We start from the raw sequence: 24,839 nt of genomic DNA on the forward strand, positions 1-24,839 counted from the left end.
ATGTATGGGATGTGTCTCGGAGTTGACAAGTTGGAAATGCATTTGTGTATTATGTTATGTTTGTGTTTCTCATATCATGTTTCTATAAATGTATATAATGTGTGACGATTGAAACATAACTAAGAAGCCATATTTATGCCAAAATAAATACACTAAGAAAAAAAATAAAATACTGTGGAAATTCAGAGGAGACAGAATAACTAGCTTTTTCTTTTTCTTTCTTTTGCCCTTTGAGGGACAAGGGGATAATTTCAGGTAGAAGGAACTCAGACCAAATAATACAGTTAAGGTCTTAGGGGGAGACATTGGATGTTTTTGTTAGTGTGTTTCTTTTTGTAACTAATGTGTACACATGTGGGATGTGGTGGGAAGGAGTGTGAAAATGAGTGAAGGAAAGTCTGGGAAGAATGGAATGGTGACCATTCCAGAGGATTGTAAACCAAATAGCTTAAACTTAATTTAGACAGCAGGAAGCCATTAAACATTTCTGAAAAAAGGACTGGCATCGTTTCAGTTATGGTTTAAAAATTCACTCATTTCTACATTAATTTGAAATTTAAGCAAAAAGTTTGCATTATTTATATCAACAACAAAATAAAGATAAAAGAAACTGCGATAATAGCATTGTTAGAAAGTGAGAATGTAGAGGAGAAGAAAGGAAAAGAGGCATTTAGGAAGGTTTGTGGTTCCAGGGAAGCTTCTCCTTCCCTTTTATCTTCTGCCTTAATTTGGATACATATTAAGGGAATTAATATTAATTAAATTAATTAATTTAATTTTTGGATTTTAATTTATTTTCCCCTCTGTAAACTGCCTGTTTCTTCTACAAACTAAATTTGAAAAATGACCTCCTTCACCTCTGTTTGTTCATGGGGCCAACAGAAGTGAGTGAGAGAGAGAGACTGTTGTTCATGTTTCTACATTATTTTAGGGATGGAACTTTGATTTTATTGTGCTCAAAGATGAATTTGCATTTGCCATTTTAAAACAGGTACCAATTGATCTGTGACTGGGAGAATATAAATACACTGGGAATTTTCTCTGTAAATCAGTAGTTCAGAAGAGAGGTCTTAAGGTAGACCAAAATCTTGAGTATTTACCATAATTATGGTAACTTCAAATTTTTACCATTTTAATTTTTTAGTAGGAAGATCTTAAAATATTTTAAATCCAGAGATGAAAAAGAAAATCTAGAAACTTGCCCAGTAACATAAAGAATGTGTTAAAAGTTGAAACTTAAAAAAAATAGTGCTGGTAAAAAGGAAGCAAGAAGAATCTGCAGAAAATGTTCTATCAGTTATACTGGTGATACAAGTTTAAACGTATGTAATTATTCATTAAGCTAAACACTTAAGAATTGTGCATTTATGTAAGTAATGACAATTTAAAAAAACAAAACCTGTAACCCATTGTTCACTCAGCGTCGACCTCCTTGATTTAGCTATCCTTTCTTGTTACATAGGTGCCTGAATATCGTTGAAAATCAGTCACTTCCCTTTTTATTTTGAAAGGTTTGGCAAATCAAACAATTTGAGTGTTTCAGAAATGTAAATAACGTGATGACATTTTAAACACAGGATATTAAAAAATTAATGTTTGGTATACTTTATTCTCTGGTTTAGGAGCTGTGACTAATGAGAATTAAAGGCCATGGATGAAGGTGAACTTGAATTGCAGCCACAAGAGCCAAACTCATTATTTGAAGGAATAGGTATTACTGTTTCTTGGGTTGTTCCACTTCCTGTCTGCCAAATTGGAAGTAGCTTATCAAGAGAACAAATTGCTACATTTGATACTGACTCATACTTAGTTATCTTGGTATCCTGTCACAGTTCCAGAGCCAACTCTTATGTTCTTGTCAGCAATAACATCACTATCAAAATCTTACTGTTATCTTCAGTTTTTCTCATTTTTCCCAGTTTTACCACAAAGTCCTCTTGGTTCACTCTTGAAAATGTTTCTTGTTTAATCTCTTGTAGTTTTCCATTACATTAAGTAACCCCCAAAATCCAATGCATGTTTATTATCTCTCAGTTCTGTAAGATCAGAAGTCCAGATACAATGTAGTTCAATTGAATCCTGTGCTTAGAATTTGATAAGGCCAAAATCAAATGTGCAGGACTACATTCCTTTCTGGAGGCTCTGAGGAAGAATATACTTCCAAGCTCATTGGGGTTTTTGGCCAAATTTAGTTACTTGAATTTGTAGGGAGGGATGACCAAAAGCCATTTTTTGCTCCAGTTACTATCTTCATTCCTTCTCATCTTTTCCCTTTTCCCTCCAACAATAGCAGGTTAAGTCTGTCTCACTCTCTGATCTCTCTGACTTCCTCTTCTGCCACGGTGTTTCTGATTCCAATCAGAATAACTACTCCTTTTGAGAGCATGTCAGGCCCTTCCAGACAATCCAGGATAATCACCCTATTTTAGGTCCATATCTTAATTTATCTGCAAAGTTTTCTGTGTGTGTGTGTGTGTGTGTGTGTGTGTTTGCCAATCATATAAAACATTTAAAAATCCAGGGATTAGGATATAGAGTCTTTGAGGGACTTCTTTCTGCCTACCGCAGTTTGCATTCTGGCCCCTAAACATTAATGTTCTTGTTGAATGCTAAATATTTTTGCACTATGCCACACTCTCCAGGCTTAAAGTAAAAAAAATCTTATCTAAGAATATTCAGCCCAGAAATCTCAAATATCATCTACATCAGGTCTGCATAATGCTTTGTGTATTGTTCATTAAATACCACTCTTGGTGTACAGAATTCCTCTTTATCTTTGGATCTCTGAAACCAAAGAAACAAGTTCCTGCTTTCAACATGCAGTGGTAAAATAATTTTAAACATTCTGGTTAAAACGGACAAGTGGAAGGTGAAATGGAATTACAAGTTCAAACAAATTTTAAAATATATCTGGGCAAATTCCATTAAGTTTCTAGGCTTGAGAATAATACTCTGCTCTGCAGATCCTTTATTTGAGTCATGCTTGCTTTTTTCATGACAATAACATGTATTTGCAGCTGAGTAGTTTTATCAGGCCTGCTTCTTACCCCTGGAAATTTGGGGGTCCAACAGCCTTTGTTCATATTGTGCTTTCTCTGTCCAGGCTAGCAGTGTTTCTGCTGATATAAAATTCTGAAGTATTTGTCAGGCTCTTGTTTATCGTGGGTATTTGCTGCCTTGGACAGGAGGTTTGATCCACATATCTTTCTCAGATAATTCTGTCTCTTATTTCTGACTTCTGCAACACCCTTATTATGGCAACTTAGCAGAGTCTTTAACATCTGTTTGTCTACTGACAGTTTTCCAAGGGAACCTAGACTTTTCTGTCATGCTCCTTAAAATTCTTCCGCCATCCACCCACTGTCCAATTACAGAATGCTTCACATTTTTGGGTACTTGCAGAACTCCGGTCTCTGCTACCAAAATTTGTATTAGTATTCTGTTCCTACATTAAATATTACCACAAACTTGGCAGACTTAAACAATAAAATTAATTGTTTCTTAGTTTGTAGGTCTGAAGTCTAGCATGGTATGTTTGAGTCTTGTGCTTGGGGTTTCATATGGCTGAAATCAAGGTAGGTGTTAGGCAGGGCTATTTTTATTTATTTATTTTCGTAGAGCTTTGGAGATTAGTTACCTTCCAAGTGTTCAGTTTATTAGCCAAATCCCTTTCCTTGTAGTTGTCAGACTGCAGTCTCCATTTCCTGGCTGTCAGCTGAGATATGGTCTTTGTTCATTGAGGCTGTCCAAGTTCTTTATTATCTTCTCTTGTGGTCCTGTTCCAGCAAAGTGGGTGTCTTTCACACTTGCCCACTTTTTGAATTGTCCTTCCACTGCTGCTGTATGGCTCCAGCTAGAGAAAGTTCTCTGCTTGGAGAATTCATGTTGTCAAATTAGGCCTTTACAGATTATTATTTGTATTTTAAAGTTTTAAAAATCTAAAACTTAATTACATGTTACATCTTAAAGTCCACATGGCACATGCCATAATGTAGCATATTCACACATTCCAGGGATTGGGGTGTGGATATCTTGGTAAGGGTCTACCTGTCATATTGCTCCTTTTCGTGCCAGTTGTACCACCTAACCCAGGTTCTGTTATCTCATTCTTCATCTATAAATATTAAACTGTTTTCTTAGTCTAATTCTCTTTCATCTGCCCCACCAGAGTACTTGTCTTAAAGTAATAGACGGATAATATCATGTCTCTGTTTTCCATTGTTCAGCAGATAAAGTATTAACTCATGTCCTCTACATTCTGACTTTAACATAGTTATATTTCTATAATCCTGTCTCTCACAAGTTCACAAAAGATGTCTGCTTAAGACAATCTTACCCCCAAACTGCACAAGGAAAATTATATTCTGAAATTATAATAGGAAAAAATTATTCACAATTTTAGATTACACATGGCTCCACATACATAATATTATAAATTGATTGCAGTAGATTTTTATGATATAGTGTGGTTATATGCTACATCGCTTTCTTATAAATTAAAAATTTAAATGACCAGATTATAGAGATACTAACACACTTAGTAGAGAAATGTAAGGGGTTTTTAATGAAATTTCTAGATCCTTTGTGCATGTGTGTTTCTTAACAACTTGAGATAATCTTTTGACTCATTTGTAAATTTCAGTTTGATAATGGTAAATGCAAAAGTTATAGTTCTTTTCTTCATTGGAACATGGTGAAATGTAATTAATTTTCTTGAAAGAGACACTTTATTTAGAGAAAAATGTATTTATGGGCTTAATTTTGCCATAGCAAGTATGGATCATGGGCTAATTGGTAGATTAATGGCTATTGCATTTTAGTCCTGATTATTAACACTTAACGGTATTTGTTTATCTTTGAGCAAGTCACTTAATCTGCCAGTGCCTCTGTTTTCATATGTCATAATAATGATGAATCCTCTCCTTACAGTTTTTCAGAAACTTCCCATACATTCCATTTGATCATCACAACAATCCTGTAAGGTATGCATGGCATATGCTTCTATGCTCATTTTACTTACGAGGAAACTGAAACTCAGAGGTTAAATGACTTGCCCAAGGTCACAAAACTAATAAGTGTCCAAACCCTGCTCTCTGATTTAGAGCTTTTGACCAGAAGTGCTCTTGCCACTAAGTGCTTTCATATTCATTTCTTCAAACTCTCCAGTTTGCACTGAGCAATTGCTTGATGTAAATATTGCAAATACCAGAGAAAAGTAAGTGTAAAGCGTTTTGTAAAAGTTCTATAAAAATGAAAGTAAGCGTATTTTTCATTATTATTTCTGTTTGTAAGTAGATATTAACTGATTTTAAAGACTTCTATGAATTTTATTATTCTTTGGACCTTGATTGATCATTTTTGGGCACTGAAGAAAGCCATATGCTTTTCTGAAGTCCACAGTTATCAAGTTAGGTACCTTATCTAAATTATAACTAAAAGCATGAATTGACTGAATAGCTTTTTTTATATGATATTTTAATAAAACTTTGGCTGTTTTTTTTTCTGGACTTGGAACCAAGATACTGGATTTTAAAATTTTTATTTATTCTTATTTTATATTTTTGGTTAAGATATATGAATTCTGTTCCCATTTATGGCATTCATTTATGGTAACATGTCCTGAGCACTGTAAGCTGTAAAAAATTGTGTGATCTTGTTTAAGTCATTTAATCTCACTTGCTAGGATTGATTCAGTGCTCTACCTTCATTCCTTAACTGCATAGTGGACTAGATTAAAGTTTTTTATATTCTGACAAAGTGCCTCGGTTTGGATTCTGGGCAGGTGTGGTAAATTAGGGGAAGGAAAAGGCTAAATACCTGGGTGAAATTGTAATAGGCTTCTCTAATTAACCTCACTTTCCACCACAGTACAGCAGCTGTTTTTATTCATCTTTTCAACACAGGTTCCTGAACAATTTTCCTTATTCCTTAGCTGTGGCTTCATATCCCTTTTTTCACTTATACCTCAATTCTCTAAGTACTTAGTTCAAAGGATGGATAATTTCTAAATTTCCATAGTCATAGATGGATATTAGTGGGATATTGCAGAAAAACAAAGGGGTAAGAGTATGAAGGTAAAAACAAAAAAAGGAAGAGAAGAAAAGATATTAGGAGTAAAGGAAAGAAGAAAAATTTATGTTGAACAGGGAAATGGGGAAAGAAGGAAAAGAAATCAAACTTGTACAGCGAAGGAAAATGGTATGTTTTCTGAAATTTTGTTAATTTTTATAATCATTAATTTTAGTGGCTTGGGAAATGTTTGTTGATATTCTCTTATTTTTTCATGAATATTTTTCCTCTGTGACTGCATTACACAGTTTTTTGTTTTCCTTGTATTTGATTACCTGTTAATTGATTAGGGATAAGTTTTAGAAGTTCTTGTGTTAAAAATACCTATTACTAATATGAATAAAAATAATTCCTTCTTTTTTCTTTAATCTATTTAATGTTTGAGAAAACGTAAAGAGTTAGCCTGATTTCCTGGTAGAAATTAAATAAACTTTACAGATTTGAGACAGTCATCGTCGCTTACCTGAAATTTGTCATTTTAATTTTTATTTTTTTAAGGAGCTGATGCTACACACATGGATGGTGATCAAATTGTTGTGGAAGTTCAAGAAACTGTTTTTGTTTCAGATACTGTGGATTCAGACATAACTGTGCATAATCTTGTTCCTGATGACCCAGATTCTATTGTAATCCAAGATGTTATTGAGGATGTTGTAATAGAGGATGTTCAGTGCTCAGATATCTTGGAAGAAACAGATGTGTCTGAAAATGTCATCATTCCTGAGCAAGTACTGGAGCCAGATATCGCTGAAGAAGTTTCTTTAGTACATTGCACAGTCCCAGGTGATGTTTTAACTTCTGACATTACTTCAGCATCAGTATCTATGTCAGAACATGTCTTGACAAATGAATCTTCTCATGTGCCTGATGTTGCACATGTTGAACATGTGGTTCGTGATAATGTAGTAGAACCAAATATGGTCGCTGATCCTCTGACAACTGAGTTAGTTTCAGAAGAAGTGTTAGTAGCAAACTGTGCCTCTGAAGCAGTCATAGATGCCATTGGGATTCCAGTGGACCAGCAAGATGATGACAAAGGCAACTGTGAGGACTACCTTATGATATCCTGTAAGTTTGGGGGTAAAGTGATTGCTAAAGATGTCTTTGAACGCTGTCTTTTTTTAACATACATCAGGGTTAAAATTTCCTTGACTTAAACCTCAGTAAAATTAAGGGAACCTTCTAAATCTACCTGTGTTGTTCTTTCAGTCTGACTCCTGTAAGATAAGGCAAAGTTAAGGAAAGGGAAATGGTACAGAGTTAAAGAGTTTGTTGTGTATAAGGATGATACAAAAAGATAAGGTTGCTTCAGTAGAAACATAAAGGCTGAAGGGAATAGGACTAAACTTTATGAAAGTATGAAAGATTAATCTAGGCTATTACCCTACCTTACCATTTGAAAGTTGGAAGAAGTACAACTGAAAAAAATGTATCTTTTGTTTTCCTTATCATTCACTAATTCTGTACATTTTTTTCTTGCATCTGCCCCAGTGTCTATTTTCCTTTTAAGTAATGTTCATGTTTTAAAAAGTTATTTCATTACTCGCTTTGGAAATAAATTGCTTGGATGCCTTGAAATAAAATAGCCATGTGGAAGACCAGGTAGAGTTTATTTTGATTAGAAATTTAACATATTGGCTTATTCTCTTTATACTATGCCTTATGTAATGCTCATTTAAAAAACTACGTTTACTTCTTATCTACCAGAACATGATGGGACATAGTTTTGCTTAGGTAGCAGAATATTATGATAGTTCTGTGTCAGTAAAATCCCTGAATTTGGTGTATTTAATATTTGGCTTCTAGTTTAGGGATGTTCTTAGTATATTATTGAGGTTCAACTTTATAGGCCAGTGTCATTGTCTATCTGCTGATTTAAATAGCTTAGTTATCCTAAATCATCAGCTCACATGACTGCTGGTGTCTTTGGTATGAAGCTTCGTAATGTAGTTTGAGTTCAGTATTCCCATTAACACTAAATACATGTTCGCCCATCCTCTGGTGTCTTTGAGCATGGCGTACGATGAGTTTGTAGGAATTCGACTAGGAGCAGGGAGAATAGGCATTTTTACCTCTTACATGATCAGATATACCATCATGGCCTAATTTATTAATAATAATAGGTTTTTACCTTCAGCTGTAAAACTTTAAAAGCTTTCAAGAGCCAAATTTTACCATTCAATTAATATTTATTGATTTTCTTGTCTGTAAGCTCTGTTATTAGATACTTAGATGCTGTAAGTTCTTGACTTTAAGTTTGTAATCCTTATAAGGTAAATTAATTTTGAAATTTCCATTTTTTAGCATATTTCTTGTTCTGCCACTCAGGAAAGAAAATCTCCTATAACACTTCACTGTAACATAAAAACTTTTCTGTTTCGCATTGACAGGTTTTTAAACATACGGAGAAATTATGGCCTGACTTTATACATGTTCGAGAAAACTGAGATGGTATTATTGACAATTAGCTTAGTGGTTTTCATAATATCATGATGGTAGTATCTTTGAGTTCCTATGATATATTTATGCAGCATAAATAGATTGAAGAATGTAAACATAACGTTAATTACTCTTCCCAAAAATTACAGGAAGATATTGGATCTTAGAGCCTAGTAGATGGCTTTTATAAAGTCTTTAGTGACTATTTTGGCAAATTTATTCCATGTGAAGTCTTCCTTAAAATGATGACAAAGAAGAGCTCTCATTCTTTATATTGTCATATTAGTTAGTTGTACCTAGACACAAATGATGTTTGTGTAACCCAGCTGCCTTTGATGTAGAAATGACCTCTTTTTGTCTTTGCAGTCTGTATGTTACATGGCTTCTAAATTGATGACATTTTTCTTGAGGGGAGGATCTGATGTTTCTTAGTGACCTCTGTATCTTTTCCATCCTGTTTTATGTCTATTAGGTGTGAAATATTTGTTGAATAAACAAATACATGAATGTTATAACAAATTCTGTAGACATCTTGCCTCACTCAAAGGCTATTTAATGTTTTGACCAGTGTAGCTGGTGTTAGTTCCTAACTGATTATACTTTCGTCATAATGGACATGCAATTAAAAAGTGGTTCAGGGAATGAATGAATAAATGAAGCCCAGCTCCCCATGTTTAATGCGTAAACTGTGAGGATCTATACAATCAGGTGTTTTTTGTTTTGTTTTGTTTTTAATTACCATGACTTTTAAGAGAGAAAAAGGTATTTTATTAATTTTACCCTCTATAAGTATATGTATATTTATTTATTCTTTTGTTCTCTAGATAATTGTTTTGGGAAAAATGTATACATTATGCTCCCTACAGTTTTGTTTTGTTTTGTTATGTTTTGTTTTAAGTCATTTGGTAAAACACAGAATAAAATTTTGGAATTTTAAGAATAGATACCTGTAAGGAAATGTTTCTGAAAAATGAGAAAAATCTTACGTATTGAACTAAGGATACTTTAGAGAAGATGTTGTTCTGATATAATTTGTTTTTTTCTTCATCACACTAGAATTTGTGTTTTTGTGTAAGAACTATAAAATGTATTTAGAGAAATCTCAAAGCAGACTGAACTATTTCAAAGATTTTGCAAAGCAGTAAAGGAAGATTAAAAAGTAAACTCTTAGAACTCTGGAAAAAAATTGAAGAGAAAAATAAAAATGAGCAAGGTAAAGGCTGTGGTAGAAACAACAATGAAATAAATATAGCTGAGTATAATCAATAACCTTACAGCCAAGCTTTAGGAAATAGTAAAAATGAAAAGCAGAAAAAAAACAAGCTGTAAAATTGATTGTGGTGAAAATCAATAGATATAGGAGGCAAAAACTGAGGAAAAGTAGAAAAGTAATGACAGAAAAATTTCAAGGTTATGAGAGTTTTTCCTGAAATAAGGACTGATAAAAGAATTTTGGTGAAAGAGTCACTAAAACTCTTCTCTGTAAGAGGAAAAGTACACTGAAAATAATGATTAGGTTCAGCTTTTGCAGAACTCAGGAAACTAAAGTTTGAAGCAGCACAGGCAATGTTTATTAAAGGAAAAAAAGGCTATTTTTTGGTAAACTTAACAAACTTTGTGGCATTTTAACTTGCTGTGTTCACATCTGCCCTCCCAAGCAGTATGTGCTACTCTTGGAAACTAGTAGACCACAAATACAGTGAAACAGTAGCCACTGGAGGAGGCAGAACAGTGTTGGGGCTTTCGTTTTTGAAAGCTCATTCCCAGAGACATGTCATTACTTGTCTGGTGGTTTTCTCCAAGACCTCACTTGCAGTCTGTCTTTATTGGACCTAACCCAGAGCTTGCCGGTGCAGACAGCCTTTTCTCTAGAGGCATTTGTCTAAAATTATCAGAAGCAGTAGTTGAACATCACTGCTGTCTATGGCAGTGGGTAGTAGTTGGGACAAACAGTAGAATAACTGATGGGATGTTGGTAGACGGTTTTAACTTGCTCCAAGATGCTTGGGAATCTTGAAGGCTGTATGCATGCCCAATGCTAAGCGTGTGCCCAGGTCTGTTCATATGCTAAGGAAAGACCAGAGAAGGACTTTAGCTTTCATCTTTGGCTAACCTTCAAGTTCCGCCCAAGCAGGAAGTGGATGCTAATGTAAAGTTAAAAGTGCTTAGGTGAGTATTGACAGTGTGTTTCAACATGCACACAGAATCTGTGGCAAAGATTGGGGGACTCAGTTGATTTTGGACATTTAAAAATATGCCTGTCCAGTCATGAGCTGACAACTAACAGAGCGGAGACATTAGTGGTCACACACAATACAATAAAATATGCAAACTTTCAGAATTAGGTCAGCAAATAACACTAACAAAAACCACAACAGCAAACCCTGGATAGGAGGAGAATCTGATTTTAGAGTTGTCCCTTTGTGCTTTTTAAAATACCCAGTTTTCAACCAAAAGTTAAGAAGCGTGAAGCGCAACAGGAAATTATGGGCCATACACAGGAAGAAGAGCAATTAATGGGAACTTCCCAAGGAAGCCCAGACAGTGATCACTTGACAAAGACATTAATTAGCTATTTTAAATATGTTGAAAGAGCTAAACAAAATCAAGCATAAAACATCAAAGGAAAATATGAGAATAATGGATAAAAAATACAAAAAATGGGAAAAAGAACTAAATACAAATTCTAGATTTCAAAGTAGAAAAGCTAAAATGAAAATTTTGCAGTGGCGCTCAAAACAGATTTGAGCATGCAGAAGGAAACAAATCAGAGAAAGTGAAAATAGTTGAATTGAGATTATCTAGTCTGAGGAGAAGGAAAAAAAACAGTGTACCTTGTGGGACACCAATAAACGTACTGGAAGTTGAAAAGGAACAGAGGAATATTCAGAAAATAATGACTGAACAACCCAAATTTGATGAAATACTTTAGTCTCCGCATTAAACTACGACACTCAGTCCACTCCAAGCGTGATAAACTCAGAGATCCATATTTACACATAACATAATCAAATTGGTGAAAGCTAAACACAGATAATCTTAAAAAAACAGCAAGAGAGAAGTGACCCATGTGTACTCATGATTAACATGGACAAAAAACTTGGAGGCCAGAAGCCAATGGAATGACATATTCAACATACTGAAAGAAAGTAAAGATTGTTAACCGAGAAGGCTATATCCAGTAAAACTATGTTTCAAAAACAGGAGAAGCTAACATTCCCAGAGAAACAGGAAAGTTTCAGTAATCCAGAATGTGTGGTACTGATTTAGAACTGAGATCCCAGAAATAAATCCATACAAACATGGTCAATTGATTTCAATGCTGGTGCAGACTGTTTATCAGTGAGAAACAGTTCAACAAATGATACTTGATGTTCTAGTTTGCTAATGCTGCAGAATGCAAAACACCAGAGATGGATTGGCTTTTATATAAAGGGGGTTTATTTGGCTACACAGTTACAGTCTTAAGGCCATAAAGTGTCCAAGGTAACACATCAGTAATCGGGTACCTTCACTGGAGGATGGTCAATGGCGTCCGGAAAACTTCTGTTAGCTGGGAAGGCACCTGGCTGGTGTCTGCTTCAAAGTTCTGGTTTCAAAATGGCTTTCTCCCAGGATGTTCCTCTCTAGCAAGCTTGCTCCTCTTCAGAACATTACTCACAGCTGCACTGAGTTCCCTCTCTTTGAGTCAGCTCATTTATATGGCTCCACTGATCAAGGCCCACCCTGAATGGGTGGAGTTATGCCTCCATGGGAATATCCCATCAGAGTCATCACCCACAGCTGGGTGGGGCACATTCCAAGCAAATCCAATCAGCACCAAAACGTCTGCCCCACAAGACTACATCAAAGATAATGGCGTTTGGGGGACACAACACATTCAAACTGGCACACTTGGACAACTGGATATCCACATGCAAAAGAATGAAATGGGTTTCCTTCATTCACTGTATGAAACATTGAACTCAATATGAATTAAAGACATTAATGTAAAAGCTTAAAGTATAAAACTCTTAGAAGAAAACTTAGAAGTAAGTATTTTTGACCTTAGATAAGGCAGTGGTTTCTTAGAAACCAGAAAGCACAAACAACAAAGGGAAAAACAGGTTTACAGAACTTCATTGAAATTGATGAATAAATATGCTAACTGAAAGATGTGTATGAAATGTCTAGAATAAGTATGTTTATAAAGATAAAGTAACTTTATGATTGCTAGGACTGGGGTAGTGGCAAGTTTGGGGTTGATTTGATAGCTAAACACTGTGGAGTTTCCTTTTGGGGTGATGGAATATTCTGGAATTAGTGGTGATGGTTGCATAGCCATGTTCATATACTAAAAACCACTGAGTTATATACTTTTTGCACTCCTTTTTAAAAGTTAGTTTTTATGGTATATGAATTATATCTTAATGAAAAAAAGAATGGAATCTTCTGAGGCAATTCATTGTTCTAAGAAGTTGACAATAATAAAATCTTAAAATCACAGTCATTCATTTATTAGTGAACATTTAAGTTTTGTGGGCATTGCATCAGAATACTCAGCGACATAAGACAGTGCAACAATGTGAACTAATTCTGAGAAAACTAACCTATTAACTTTTATACTCAGCCTATTTATTTAAATACGAATCATGGATAGGTATATATTAGAATTCAGGATTTTAGGGACTATAGCACAGATGAGGATTGGGGAACCATTTGGTAGTGAGTAGAGCAAAATCAAAATAGTGAATCAGTAAAAATAACTCAAGAATGGAGAAGTTGTTAAAGGAGCTGTAGTGAGTGTTCAGTTAATTTAATGTAAAAAAATGACTGAGTATGATGTCTAAAATATTAACTATGAAATATTTGGAATTGATTAGGTGCTTAAAATGATTCCAGTCTTCTATTGGTTATATTTTTATCTTTAAAGGGGCATTTAAAAAACTAATGTTTTGGATTAATAAACATTTAATTAGACATAGCATTTGAATATTTAACAAATTAATGTTGGCAAATTACTGTGTCAGGCACTGTTGTAGGGACTTGTGTGAAACCTGAGTGAACAAAATGGGAGAGTTCCTTTCACAAAGATGGCATTCTAGTAGAGGTATATAAACATAAAATTAATAAATGAATTATGTATTCCATTAGGAAATGCTTTGGAATAGATCAAGAGCTGGAAAAAGAGGACTTGTTCTTGATGATATGGTCAGGAGATTCTTAATGAGAAGATGACATTTTATCAAAGACTTCAAGTTTGAGGTGACTTAGCAGACATCAAAAAAGAAGATGCATGTACTAATCTGAGGGCAGGAGAGAGATCTGGACTAGAGATAAAATTGGGAGTTCTTGGCATATACCTGAAATTTAAGTCATAAAACAGAAAGAGATTGCCAAAGGAGTTGATTATAGATAAAAATTAGATGACCAGAGAACAAGCCTTATGGTTTGCTACATTGAGAGGCTGGGGAAAGGCAGCACCATTAAAAGCCTGAGTGACCATTGAGGGAGGAGGAAAGCCAAGAGTGAGTAGAGTCATGGTATACTAGTGAGGAAAGAAAATCACAGAAGTGAGCAAGCATCTTTGTTAAATATGCTGCTGGGTCAAGTCAAATGTGGGCTCAGAATTGGTCATTGACAGTTTTGATGAAGTCAGAGGCAGAAGCCAGATTGAATTTCTTTTCAAGATTATGGAGTGAGAGGAATTGGAGAAATGGAACTGTCCTATCAAGAGAAAAAGATTCAAGAGAAAGATGAGGAGTTTTTGGTTTGGTGTTTGTTGCTTTAAGAGGGAGAATTAAAACCTAATTGTTGATGGGAATGATCCTTAGAAGGTGATAAATTGATGATGTGGGGGATAATTTCTGGAATAATAAAAAGGTGTTCAAGTGGAGGGATTTGCTTTAAATAGTAGGAGCTCAAATAATTTTGTACTAACACAGAAAGACAAAGTTGGTAAGTTAAGTTATTGGTCAGTGGGTGATGATTAGGTCATCTTTTCTAATGCTTCGATTCTCGGTGAAGTAGGATCAGGCTGTTAAGGGGGCGTTGGAAGTTTGATAGGTTCATTGTCAAATACTTAAAATGAGATGATCAGCTTTGTTTTATTTATTTATTTTTCCCAACCAGATTTAACTGCATAGATGCAGGTGCAGAGAGAAAACTGCATTAGTTAAGTTTGTGGTTTTGCAAGTGTGAAGAATTGATAGGGATGTTAAGAATTTAAAGCATTTAAAGGGAATAGTTAAAATTACCAGCCTTGAAAGTAAAGCTGTCTGTTGTTCATTTTGTCACAAATTTTTGACTAATAAAATTAATTTTTCATAGAAATTCTCTATTCATCTATTCTGCCTTCCACTCCTTTGATATATGCACAGAGAAATTTATGAGTAATGTTTTGGAAATTCAACTGATAGTGCTGGAGGATGTAACTGTGTGTGTGGTAATATTGGGTAAAGTGATTTTGAGCACATTTTAGTTTCTTTTTATATCTTTTCTGTATTCTGCTTAAATAGTAAGCTGCATCATCCCCACAAAAAAAGGGTTGCTTTGTTCTGTTCTTTTTTAAGGAGCAAAGTTGAAGCATAAAGGAATGACAGATAATATGGTATTGTGTAGATTTAGGGCACATGAAGCAGTGTGGGGAGATGTTGGGTCTTGAGACAAAACTGAAGACAGAAGGAAATTTGGACAGCTGTTGGTTGCTAGAGTTTGTCATTTTAATTTCATTTGGTAATACCATTCTGGGCTAGAATAAGGGGAGACAGGATTTTGCTTTTGGAAGCCTGACTGATGACAATGTCTAGGGTGTTTTATGGGAAACCTGGAGAGGAAGATCAATTAAGAGACATTAGTTTTGGTCCTCAGGAGAGGTAAAAAATCTTTAAATAACCTGATTATGTAGAATTAGGCAATTTGAGTAAATGGAGAAGCAAACCATGCTCTTACATAGATAGAAATTACAAAAGTAATTTCAGTGCAAATTCAATACTGTATTTTTGTTTATTTTAACAATTACAGTATATTTTCTGTAGTGGTTTAGAGACATAAGAGATTAAAATGAAGGTCTGGATTCCAAAGCCAGGCATTATCTTCTCTCCTTTCCCGTTTATTTATTTAATAGGTCACTGACTTTGGATAAGTCATGTACCATCTCAGAGCAATTTTTTCTTTATCTGGAAAAACATGAGTTAAAAATATGTAGAAATGTGAAAGAAATTGTAAAATGACATGCAAATGTTATTATTAGAAGCAGTCGTTATTGTCAGAAATTACATTGTCCTATTTTGGAGAGTCCTTGGTATAAGGCTCTAATTCTTAATCATTACTACATTTTTTAAAAAAAGCATTTTTTAGAAATCATATGTATGAAGATTCAGTCTTATCCAAGATTCAATTTTTAAAAAGTTTTGGTAATAGCTGGTGATAGTTGGTAGCAAAATATGTGCCTGGATTGTACACTTAAAATGACTAAATTGGCAGTTGAGATTATCTAGTCTGAAGAGCAGGAAAAAAAAATTAATATACCCTGTGGGACACCAATAAACATACTGTAAATAGAAAAGGAGCAGAAGGAATATTTAGGAAATAATGGTTGAAAACATCCCAAATTTGATGAAATACTTCACTCTCCACATTAAACTAAGACAGTCCACTCCAAGCATGATAAACTCAAAGAGATCCATATTTACATGTAACCATAATCAAATTGGTGAAAGCCAAACACAGAGAATCTTAAAAGGCAGCAAGAGAGAAGTGACCCATGTGTACTCACTTGTCAATATGATTAACAAAATACATGGAGACCGGAAGTCAATGGGATAATATGTTCAGCAAACTGAAAGAAGGAAAAGATTGTTAACCAAGAAGTCTATATCCAGCCAAACTATGTTTCAGAAATAGATAAGTTAACATTCCCAGATAAACAGGAAAGTTCAGTAATCCAGAATGTGTGGTTCTGGCATAGAATTGAGAGTCCAGAAATAAATTTTATTTTATGATTACCTACAAACTAACAGGTAAAAGTATCTAGCCTGTCCTTGTTCTTTCTAAATACAAGGACATTTGATTTCCCAGTACTGATTAGAAACAGTTTTGATAAACCTTACCAAAGGAGGCCTTTTTCAATATCAAACTATTCGAGTGAACTTCTCTGAAAAATTAGGTTTACTTTGGATTCTTCTGCCCAGTTTTCTGAGATCTCTATCTTTCTAAATGCTTTCTCAGTTTGAAATTCGAAAGCCACCTTTAAAAAAATATCCATGGCTCAGTCTACAGGGGTAAAAAGTATAAATTTAGCTTCAGAAATAATAGGCTAAGTACACATTATACCAAAAATATGTATATAGTAACTATTTTTTCCCCATGCAAACTATTTTATAAAATACAGGATATTTTCTATAGTTAATTTCAGAGTTCAGGGAAGGATAATGGCTTTATTTACTTATTTTTAATTTAAACGAGTTTTAACTGGATATTTTGAACCTTGGTGTTTTTAAGCTTGTCCTGTTCAGTCAGTACATTCTTTCTCTACCCTGTGGCTTCTCAAGCTCTTACCTCAATTTGCCATTCTCTTACTATTAACCAAAATCCCTGTTTCTTATTTTGTAAGTATATTTGGAGACCACAGCCATGATTTCCTACTGTCCGAACATCCTCCTAATCTCTCTACATAATTTATTTATATTCATATCTGTAATTACCTTCCACCCTCTGGTCTCAAAAGGGCAGTGTAGTTTTCCTCCTATTTAAGGAAAATTCCTTCATCTTTGTTCACAGTTAACATCCCTCCCTTGTCCTTGCACATCTAGACCCAGCAGTATCACTGTGTCCTTTAGCTTAGCTTCAGCCTCTCACTTTATTTTCCCCCACAGATTATTAGAATGTTGAAGTATTTTATCAGTTGAAGGAAAAAGCCTGATCCTATAATTCATTCTAGTTACTCCTTTTGTTCTCATTCTTAAAATTAAACCTTTTGAAGAAATTGAACCATCTGGTGAATCCTCAGGTTCCTTCAGTCTGAACCTATACATCCTTCACTAAACTGCTTAACACCAAGAACATCAGTAACTTCTGGGTTACTACAGCCAGTATAAATGTTTTTGACTCACGTGCCTGCCTTTATTGCTATATACCTAATAAGAGTTCATGAAACTTTTAACTCCTAGTGTCTGTATGCCTTTATGCCAACCTGTTCAGCTTTCCCCAGGGTTTCCTTTGTGAACTTTTCTTCTTTCCCTTCCCTTAAATTATTCCATTCCTGAGGATTCTTAGTTACAGTTCCAGTGGCACAGATACTGAGATTCTTGCATGATGTATATAAAACAAAAATTTTCTGATTTCCTTTGTAGGAAAGGCTCAGATTGCTGTTTATAGTCAGTTCTCTGCAAGTAGTTTATTTGGGATATGGATGGTCTTGATTCCTAGTAAATGAAAAACCAAATGAGATAAATTGTCATTAATAATTGGCTTTTGAAAGAACGAATTATTCACTTTAATATATTCTCCATAAGAATTTTAATGCAATTTTGGATCTTTTGAAAGGATATTGGGAATTTCTAGCATTTTATTTTCTTTCCAATTTTTTATTGTGAATTTTAACATATACGTAACAGTGGTAACTTTCAAAGTATGATTTCACAGGTAGTTAAAGACCATATCTGAAAGAATGTCATGGGTCACAGTTCCACAGCTTCAATCATTTGCATTATTATAAAATATAACATATATACAGAAAGGTGTCAAATATCGATGTACAGCTCAACAAGCAGTCATATAGGTAATTTCAAAAACTTAACGGATTTCAGTTCCAGTCTCAGTCCCTTCCCTGCTGTTGCAATAAAAGTTATAGACAGAACAGTGAAGACCTTCAAGGAACAATTCAGGGGTAGCTATAGAGCAAATCTCAAAGGATGCTGAAGGCTACAGTTCCACCATGTCATTTACCTCCTTCCAGCCAATCCAGCACCCCAACTTCCAAAAGTAAATATGTAAAGTTTCAGTATTCATGGACCTTTCTTAAATCTTATCTTGTTTGTTGCTACCCCTTCCCCTCACTTAATCTCTTTATCTTCAGGGGTGTCTAGGCAGTGAGCACCCTAACTTGTTCATATTAAAAGGGAGAAGGGAGCTGCATCTGATTGTTGATCTTAAAGAGGCTGTTGCGTCTGGGTTTTAGGACTTGTCTGGTATAGGAACACTCTGGTGGATTTAAGTTTCTCCAGCAGTTTCATTTCAGTGTCAAAATCTGAGATGTCTTTATTTGCCATTAAAATTTAGAATTAAGAATTGAAAATTCTGTAGTGGTCAAAGCCATCATCAAAGCTTTAGCTGAGAGAAATTGTCTATGTTTGAGTCATCAGCACGTTCATTTTATGTACAGTAATGGAAAGTATCATTAGATAGTTGCTACTTATTTTTTTTCCCTTCAAAAATTTCCATTGATTCTTAAGAGTTTAAAACTCGTAGATTCTTCAAATCCCAGAGGTTGATGAATATTAGTTGTGAGTCACATGGCTCAAGATTTGAATCCTGCCTTTGCCAGTTACTAGCTATGTGATTTCACGTAAAGTTACCCAACTTTTTAATAACTTCAGTTTGTTCTTCCATGAAATTTTGTCAATATTACACACCTTCATAACTGTAAGTATTGCAAAGTGCTTGTAGTACTTAATTAATAGCTGTATTATTATTATTACCACATTTAAAAATAATCGTTTATTTACTTGTCTGCTTTCTCTGAACTGTAAACTTCTGAAGTTTATCACTTTTTCCTATTTGTATCTCTTTGGCTAAACAAAAGCCAAAGAAAATGAGAAGACCCAATTCTAGGCAGTACCAGACAGGCCTAGAGTCTGATTTGTGGTGGTTATTCAGTGTATATTGAGTAGAATAAAACTTACTGCCCAGTCAAAATAAAAATCCAGTAGAGGGGATAGCATAAAAGGAACTAAAAGGAAAAAGAGGTAATGAAAACGATGGAGGTATTAAGGACAATTTAAATCAGCCTTCTTTTCTGGGTCTTATTCTTACTCCCTTCTGCGTGGTCTTCAGATAGGCCAACTCTGTTTCATAATAGCAGAGATAACATTCCTTTGTCATTTCTTTAATGGCTCAACATTGATAGATCTAACTTTTTGATACTGACTATAAAATATAGCTATATTGCTAGGTTTTTATTTATCTTTGCCTCTTTTATGCTAGAAATAGCAGTGGATGATCATTAGCAGTGTGTAATGTAAGGTTAAATTAAATGGGAATTACATTTTTTGCCACTTAACCTATTCCAGAATGTGTTGTTTTTTACTTGTGTTAATTTTCCAAGTCCTAAGGATGAGAGCACCCTTATTTCTTTTGCTACTTATAAAGCTTAAAATTCATATTTGTTGTATTTTCATGTCGTTACTATTCATGTATACCTCCTTTGTATTTTTTAAACATAAAATAGGCTGTTTCATTAAAGTATATGAAAAATGTTTAAATATACATTTGACTTCATTTGCCAGCAAGGACCCAGACTCATTAAATCTTTTCCTGAATTCACAAGGATGTGCATTTGTGTGTGTGTAATGTGTAAGTTGTGTATGGTGTATGTGTGTGTAGATTTCAATTTCCGTAGGTTGATACTAGAATTTACATGGACCAACTCATTACAGTTTACCTTTCTGACAGTCATAATTTGATAATTTTAAATTTATATTCTAATGGGAACAGTTACGACCAAATAATATTTTGTAGTGCTCATGATTGGGGTAGTGCTGATAAAGTAATAACATTAACACTAGTTTCAGCTAATTTTACTACCAGAACATTTTTCCCCAGGTCTTCACTGTAAGTATAATAAAAATATCCATAGTTTAGTAATTTTTTACCTCACAGATAAGAAGAAATGAAGTTTATACCCATACAAACTTTTGTTAGTTTTCCAAACTCTCAGAAATTTTCTTTATATGGCATATTTTTTACCTTACTATCTCATCTTGTTTGAAGTTGTAAGTATTGTATTTATCGAATCTTACTTCCACTTATCTAGATAAAAATCATCCAATTTTATGTGAATTAAATTACAGTTTATATTGATGAGAAGCACAAAATTGAAATATTTTATCTAAGTGAATGCTACTATTTTTGTGATGTGTTTTCTGCCTTTTTAGTGGATGATGCTGGCAAAGTAGAACATGTTGGTTCTTCTGGAATCACCATGGTCACAGAGACAGAAATTGATCCTTTTAAAGTGGATGGCACATGCCCTGAAGTCATCAAGGTTTATATTTTTAAGGCTGACCCAGGAGAAGATGACTTAGGTAAGAGGGCACTTTCCTTCGGCATATTTGAATACATCCTGATCCAAATTTTCGAATTTCATTACTTTTGGGCTATTTAGATTGAGAACATTTGAAATCTTTTTCTGAAGATAATTTTTTTAAAAACAATAATTGCAATGTAGTAATGTAAAGGGTAATTAATTATAAAAGGTAGTTAGTAAAACAGATAGAAATGAAGTTTGCAGATAAATCTTCAAAGCTGTAATCTTCCCTGACAGGTGGAATGGTGGCTATTGTGGAGAGTGAGCCTGAGAATGACCATGGAGTTGAATTACTTGATCAGAATAACAGTGTTCATGTTTCAAGGGAAAAGATGGTCTATATGACTGTAAATGACTCTCAGCAAGAAGATGAAGATTTAAGTAAGTAGGTGGCCCTTTATGGGAGAGAGTTTTGTGTCATTGGAAAGTTTTTTTTCTCCCCACATTTTTATGGCATATTCTGGCAAATTATAAGTAAGAACATCAGTGACTTTTCATGTATGTTTAGAAAGTTACTTTAAAAACAGATTATGATGAAAGTCAAGAAATGATTTATTTAACATTTATTTAAAGTGTGCTTACTATGTGGAATCAGTGTTCTAATATTTGAATTTCTTTTCTATTTATTTATTGAATTGAAATCAAAGTATTTTTCCTATGTGAACTCTTGAAACCTGGCCACAAAGTTTTAAATAATTTTTCTATATAGATGTTACTGAAATTGCTGATGAAGTTTATATGGAAGTGATTTTGGGAGAGGAGGATGCTGCTGTTGCAGCTGCAGCAGCAGCAGCAGCAGTACATGAACAGCAAATGGATAATGACAAAATCAAGACCTTCATGCCAATAGCATGGGCAGCAGCTTATGGTAAGTTATATAGCAACTCTTATGATTGAATTGTTTTGAACATGAATTATTGGTTTTGAACATGAATTCATGATTTAAAATCTATTTCCGTGATTTAGATTTCTGAAGTACCGGTACTCTGATACAAGCAAGAGTATAGAGGAAGATTTATAAAGTCTATATGTGCCTTTAAATTTAACAAGAATTTCCTTCTTGTCTATATTATGTTGAAGGAGCTATTTTAAGAAGTGCACAGGTTATCAAGGTGAAATCTTTCATCTTGATTATATCTGATCTATGATTTTACAATTTTGGGAGACAGCAAAATACTGACGTGTTTTTAGCATAGAAAAGGTAGGCCTTTCCTACAGTGTCTCTATAAACTTATTCATAAAACCTGTTACAAAGAATAGGGAATTTCAGTCATTTATGAGTATCATGGCTTATTTTTCATTATTACAGTTAATAAAGAATCCCTAATTCTTCATAATTTATAATGCTGTAAAATTTTGTTTTTAATGCACAATGTTAGGTAATAATTCTGATGGAATTGAAAACCAGAATGGCACTGCAAGTGCCCTCTTGCACATCGAGGAGTCTGCTGGGCTTGACAGGCTGGCCAAACAAAAACCAAAGAAAAAGAGAAAACCTGATTCAAGGCAGTACCAAACAGGTGAGGGCACAAAATTCCGTAGCTCAGTGTTTTCTGCTGTCTTTCAGATTGCACTTCAGTATGTATCCACAGAACAGTTGTAAGGCATCTTAGGTTTCTGAACCACATGTAGCTTTTGTGTATAGAATTTAAAAATAAATTTTAAGAATTTAGGAATATTCATGAATGATTTCTGAAGTTAAAAGGAAACAAGTAGATCAGATATTCAGGAAGAAGCATTTAAAAGGTTATGTTAGTGGATATGAAAAGAATCCTCTGAAATATATTACTTCACTTTAAATGAGTAAATTTAAAGAATTATATCAGCATAAAGGTTTCATAATTTACACAGAGACAAGGCTAGTACTTTATCTGTTCATTGTACATACTCTTTTTGGTATATTCTTGTACACAGATTTGTATATTAAAAGTATTTTTTAGGTGTATGTAAACTTTACTGTTATGAAAGCTTAAATTTGGTTTTCCATAACCAAAACAGAAATGTTAAAATTATAGTTTTATGAATGACTTTCTACAGATTTCTAAAATTAAAGTAGCTTTAATCTCAAGTTTATTTATTTATTTTAAACTGAAGAGTATGAGATTGGTGCAGAATTTTCCACACAGATTCAGGTTGCTATAACTCTTAGGTTAAAAAAACAACTAAAGGAATGTTAAGAAGCAATTAGAAAATTTGAGAGTACTTACTCAATAATGGTCAGAATACACAATTTAAATTCTTAAAAGAAAGCAAAACAGAACTTTGATCGCTGATACTCCTTTGTTTTCCCTTTTAGCAATAATTATTGGTCCTGATCGACAAGCCTTGACAGTCTATCCTTGCTTGATTTGTGGGAAGAAGTTTAATTCGAGAGGTTTCTTGAAGAGGCACATGAAAAACCATCCTGAACACCTTACCAAGAAGAAATACCATTGCACTGATTGTGATTACACTACCAACAAGAAGATAAATTTACACAACCACCTAGAGAGCCACAAGCTGACCAACAAGGCAGAGAAGGCCACTGAATGTGATGAATGTGGGAAGCATTTCTCTCACACGGGGGCTTTGTTTACTCACAAAATGGTGCACAGGGAAAAAGAAGACAATAAAATGCACACATGTAACTTCTGTGAATACGAGACTGCTGAACAAGGGTTACTGAATTGTCATCTTTTGGCAGTCCATAGCAAGAACTTTCCTCATATTTGTGTGGAGTGTGGTAAAGGTTTTCGTCATCCATCAGAGCTCAAAAAGCACATGCGAATCCACACTGGGGAGAAGCCATACCAATGCCATTACTGCGGATATAGATCCGCAGACTCCTCTAACTTGAAAACTCATGTAAAAACTAAGCATAGTAAAGAGATTCCATTCAAGTGTGACGTTTGTCTTTTGACTTTCTCAGAGACCAAAGAGGTGCAGCAACATGCTCTTATCCACCAAGAAAGCAAAACACACCAGTGTTTGTATTGCGACCACAAGAGTTCTAACTCAAGCGATTTGAAACGACACATAATTTCAGTTCACACAAAGGACTATCCCCACAAATGTGACATGTGTGATAAAGGCTTCCACAGGCCTTCAGAACTCAAGAAACATGTGGCTGCCCACAAGGGTAAAAAAATGCACCAGTGTAGACATTGTGACTTTAAGATTGCAGATCCATTTGTTTTAAGTCGCCATATTCTCTCAGTTCACACAAAAGATCTTCCATTTAGGTGTAAGAGATGTAGAAAGGGATTTAGGCAACAGAATGAGCTTAAAAAGCATATGAAAACACACAGTGGCAGAAAAGTGTATCAGTGTGAATACTGTGAATATAGCACTACAGATGCCTCAGGCTTCAAACGGCACGTTATTTCCATTCATACAAAAGACTATCCTCACCAATGTGAGTACTGCAAGAAAGGGTTCCGAAGACCTTCAGAAAAGAACCAACACATAATGAGACATCACAAAGAAGTTGGCCTGCCCTAACAGTTCTTCTACAGACTTGTAGACATTCTGGCCTTGAAACAGAAAATTCTTTTTAAAGCCAGTTAGACTTGTTCACGTAAAATACTGTACATTTATTCATGCTGCGTACAAATAGGAATATTACTTCTAATTGACTTTTCTTTACATTTCCTTCCATGAGTGTCTGAATTCTATTCAGTTTAATAAATTTGGAAAAGTGGCAACAATCAAGTTGCTTTTAATAAATAGTCTCTGATTCTCTACAGAATTTTTCAATCTTAGAATTGAAATTCTAAGATTATTTACTATTTATTTAAATATTTACTTTATTTACCTTGAATGGTATTCTTCTAAGACCACTTAACAAAAAGTAAAAATAACTTAAGAATGCTAATTCTGACAGTATTCATTTTCACTTATTTTTCCTCACAAATTTTTTCACAAAGATGGAGACATCTGCCATTGTAAGTAGGAAATTTACTTTAACATGCAGTTATAACATGGGAGTCATTTCCTTGTCTTAATATTTTCAAGGAAATGGAACTTTGATCCTCAAGCATTGCTGAATGTTAAACAGTGGCTTGAT

At 34.2% G+C, this 24,839-nt stretch overlaps 1 protein-coding gene across 2 annotated transcripts; it reads left to right on the forward strand.

Annotated features, from left to right (window-relative positions):
• The first annotated feature begins 1,644 nt into the window (after nucleotides 1–1,644).
• On the forward strand, nucleotides 1,645–24,403 carry LOC119524158 (zinc finger X-chromosomal protein-like). Of its 2 annotated transcripts, XM_037822799.1 has the most exons (7): nucleotides 1,645–1,711; nucleotides 6,568–7,137; nucleotides 20,643–20,792; nucleotides 21,032–21,175; nucleotides 21,504–21,662; nucleotides 22,174–22,314; nucleotides 23,091–24,403. In XM_037822799.1, exons 1-7 carry the CDS (start codon nucleotides 1,651–1,653, stop codon nucleotides 24,272–24,274), a joined length of 2,409 nt encoding a protein of 802 aa, XP_037678727.1. In that variant the 5' UTR covers nucleotides 1,645–1,650; the 3' UTR covers nucleotides 24,275–24,403. The 2 variants fall into 2 exon arrangements, with proteins under 2 accessions (XP_037678727.1, XP_037678726.1); XM_037822798.1 differs by lacking the exon at nucleotides 21,504–21,662 and having other exon boundaries at nucleotides 1,651–1,711.
• The last annotated feature ends 436 nt before the right edge of the window (nucleotides 24,404–24,839 follow it).

Source organism: Choloepus didactylus, chromosome Y (assembly GCF_015220235.1).
Source record: "Choloepus didactylus isolate mChoDid1 chromosome Y, mChoDid1.pri, whole genome shotgun sequence".
NCBI lineage: Eukaryota > Metazoa > Chordata > Mammalia > Pilosa > Megalonychidae > Choloepus > Choloepus didactylus.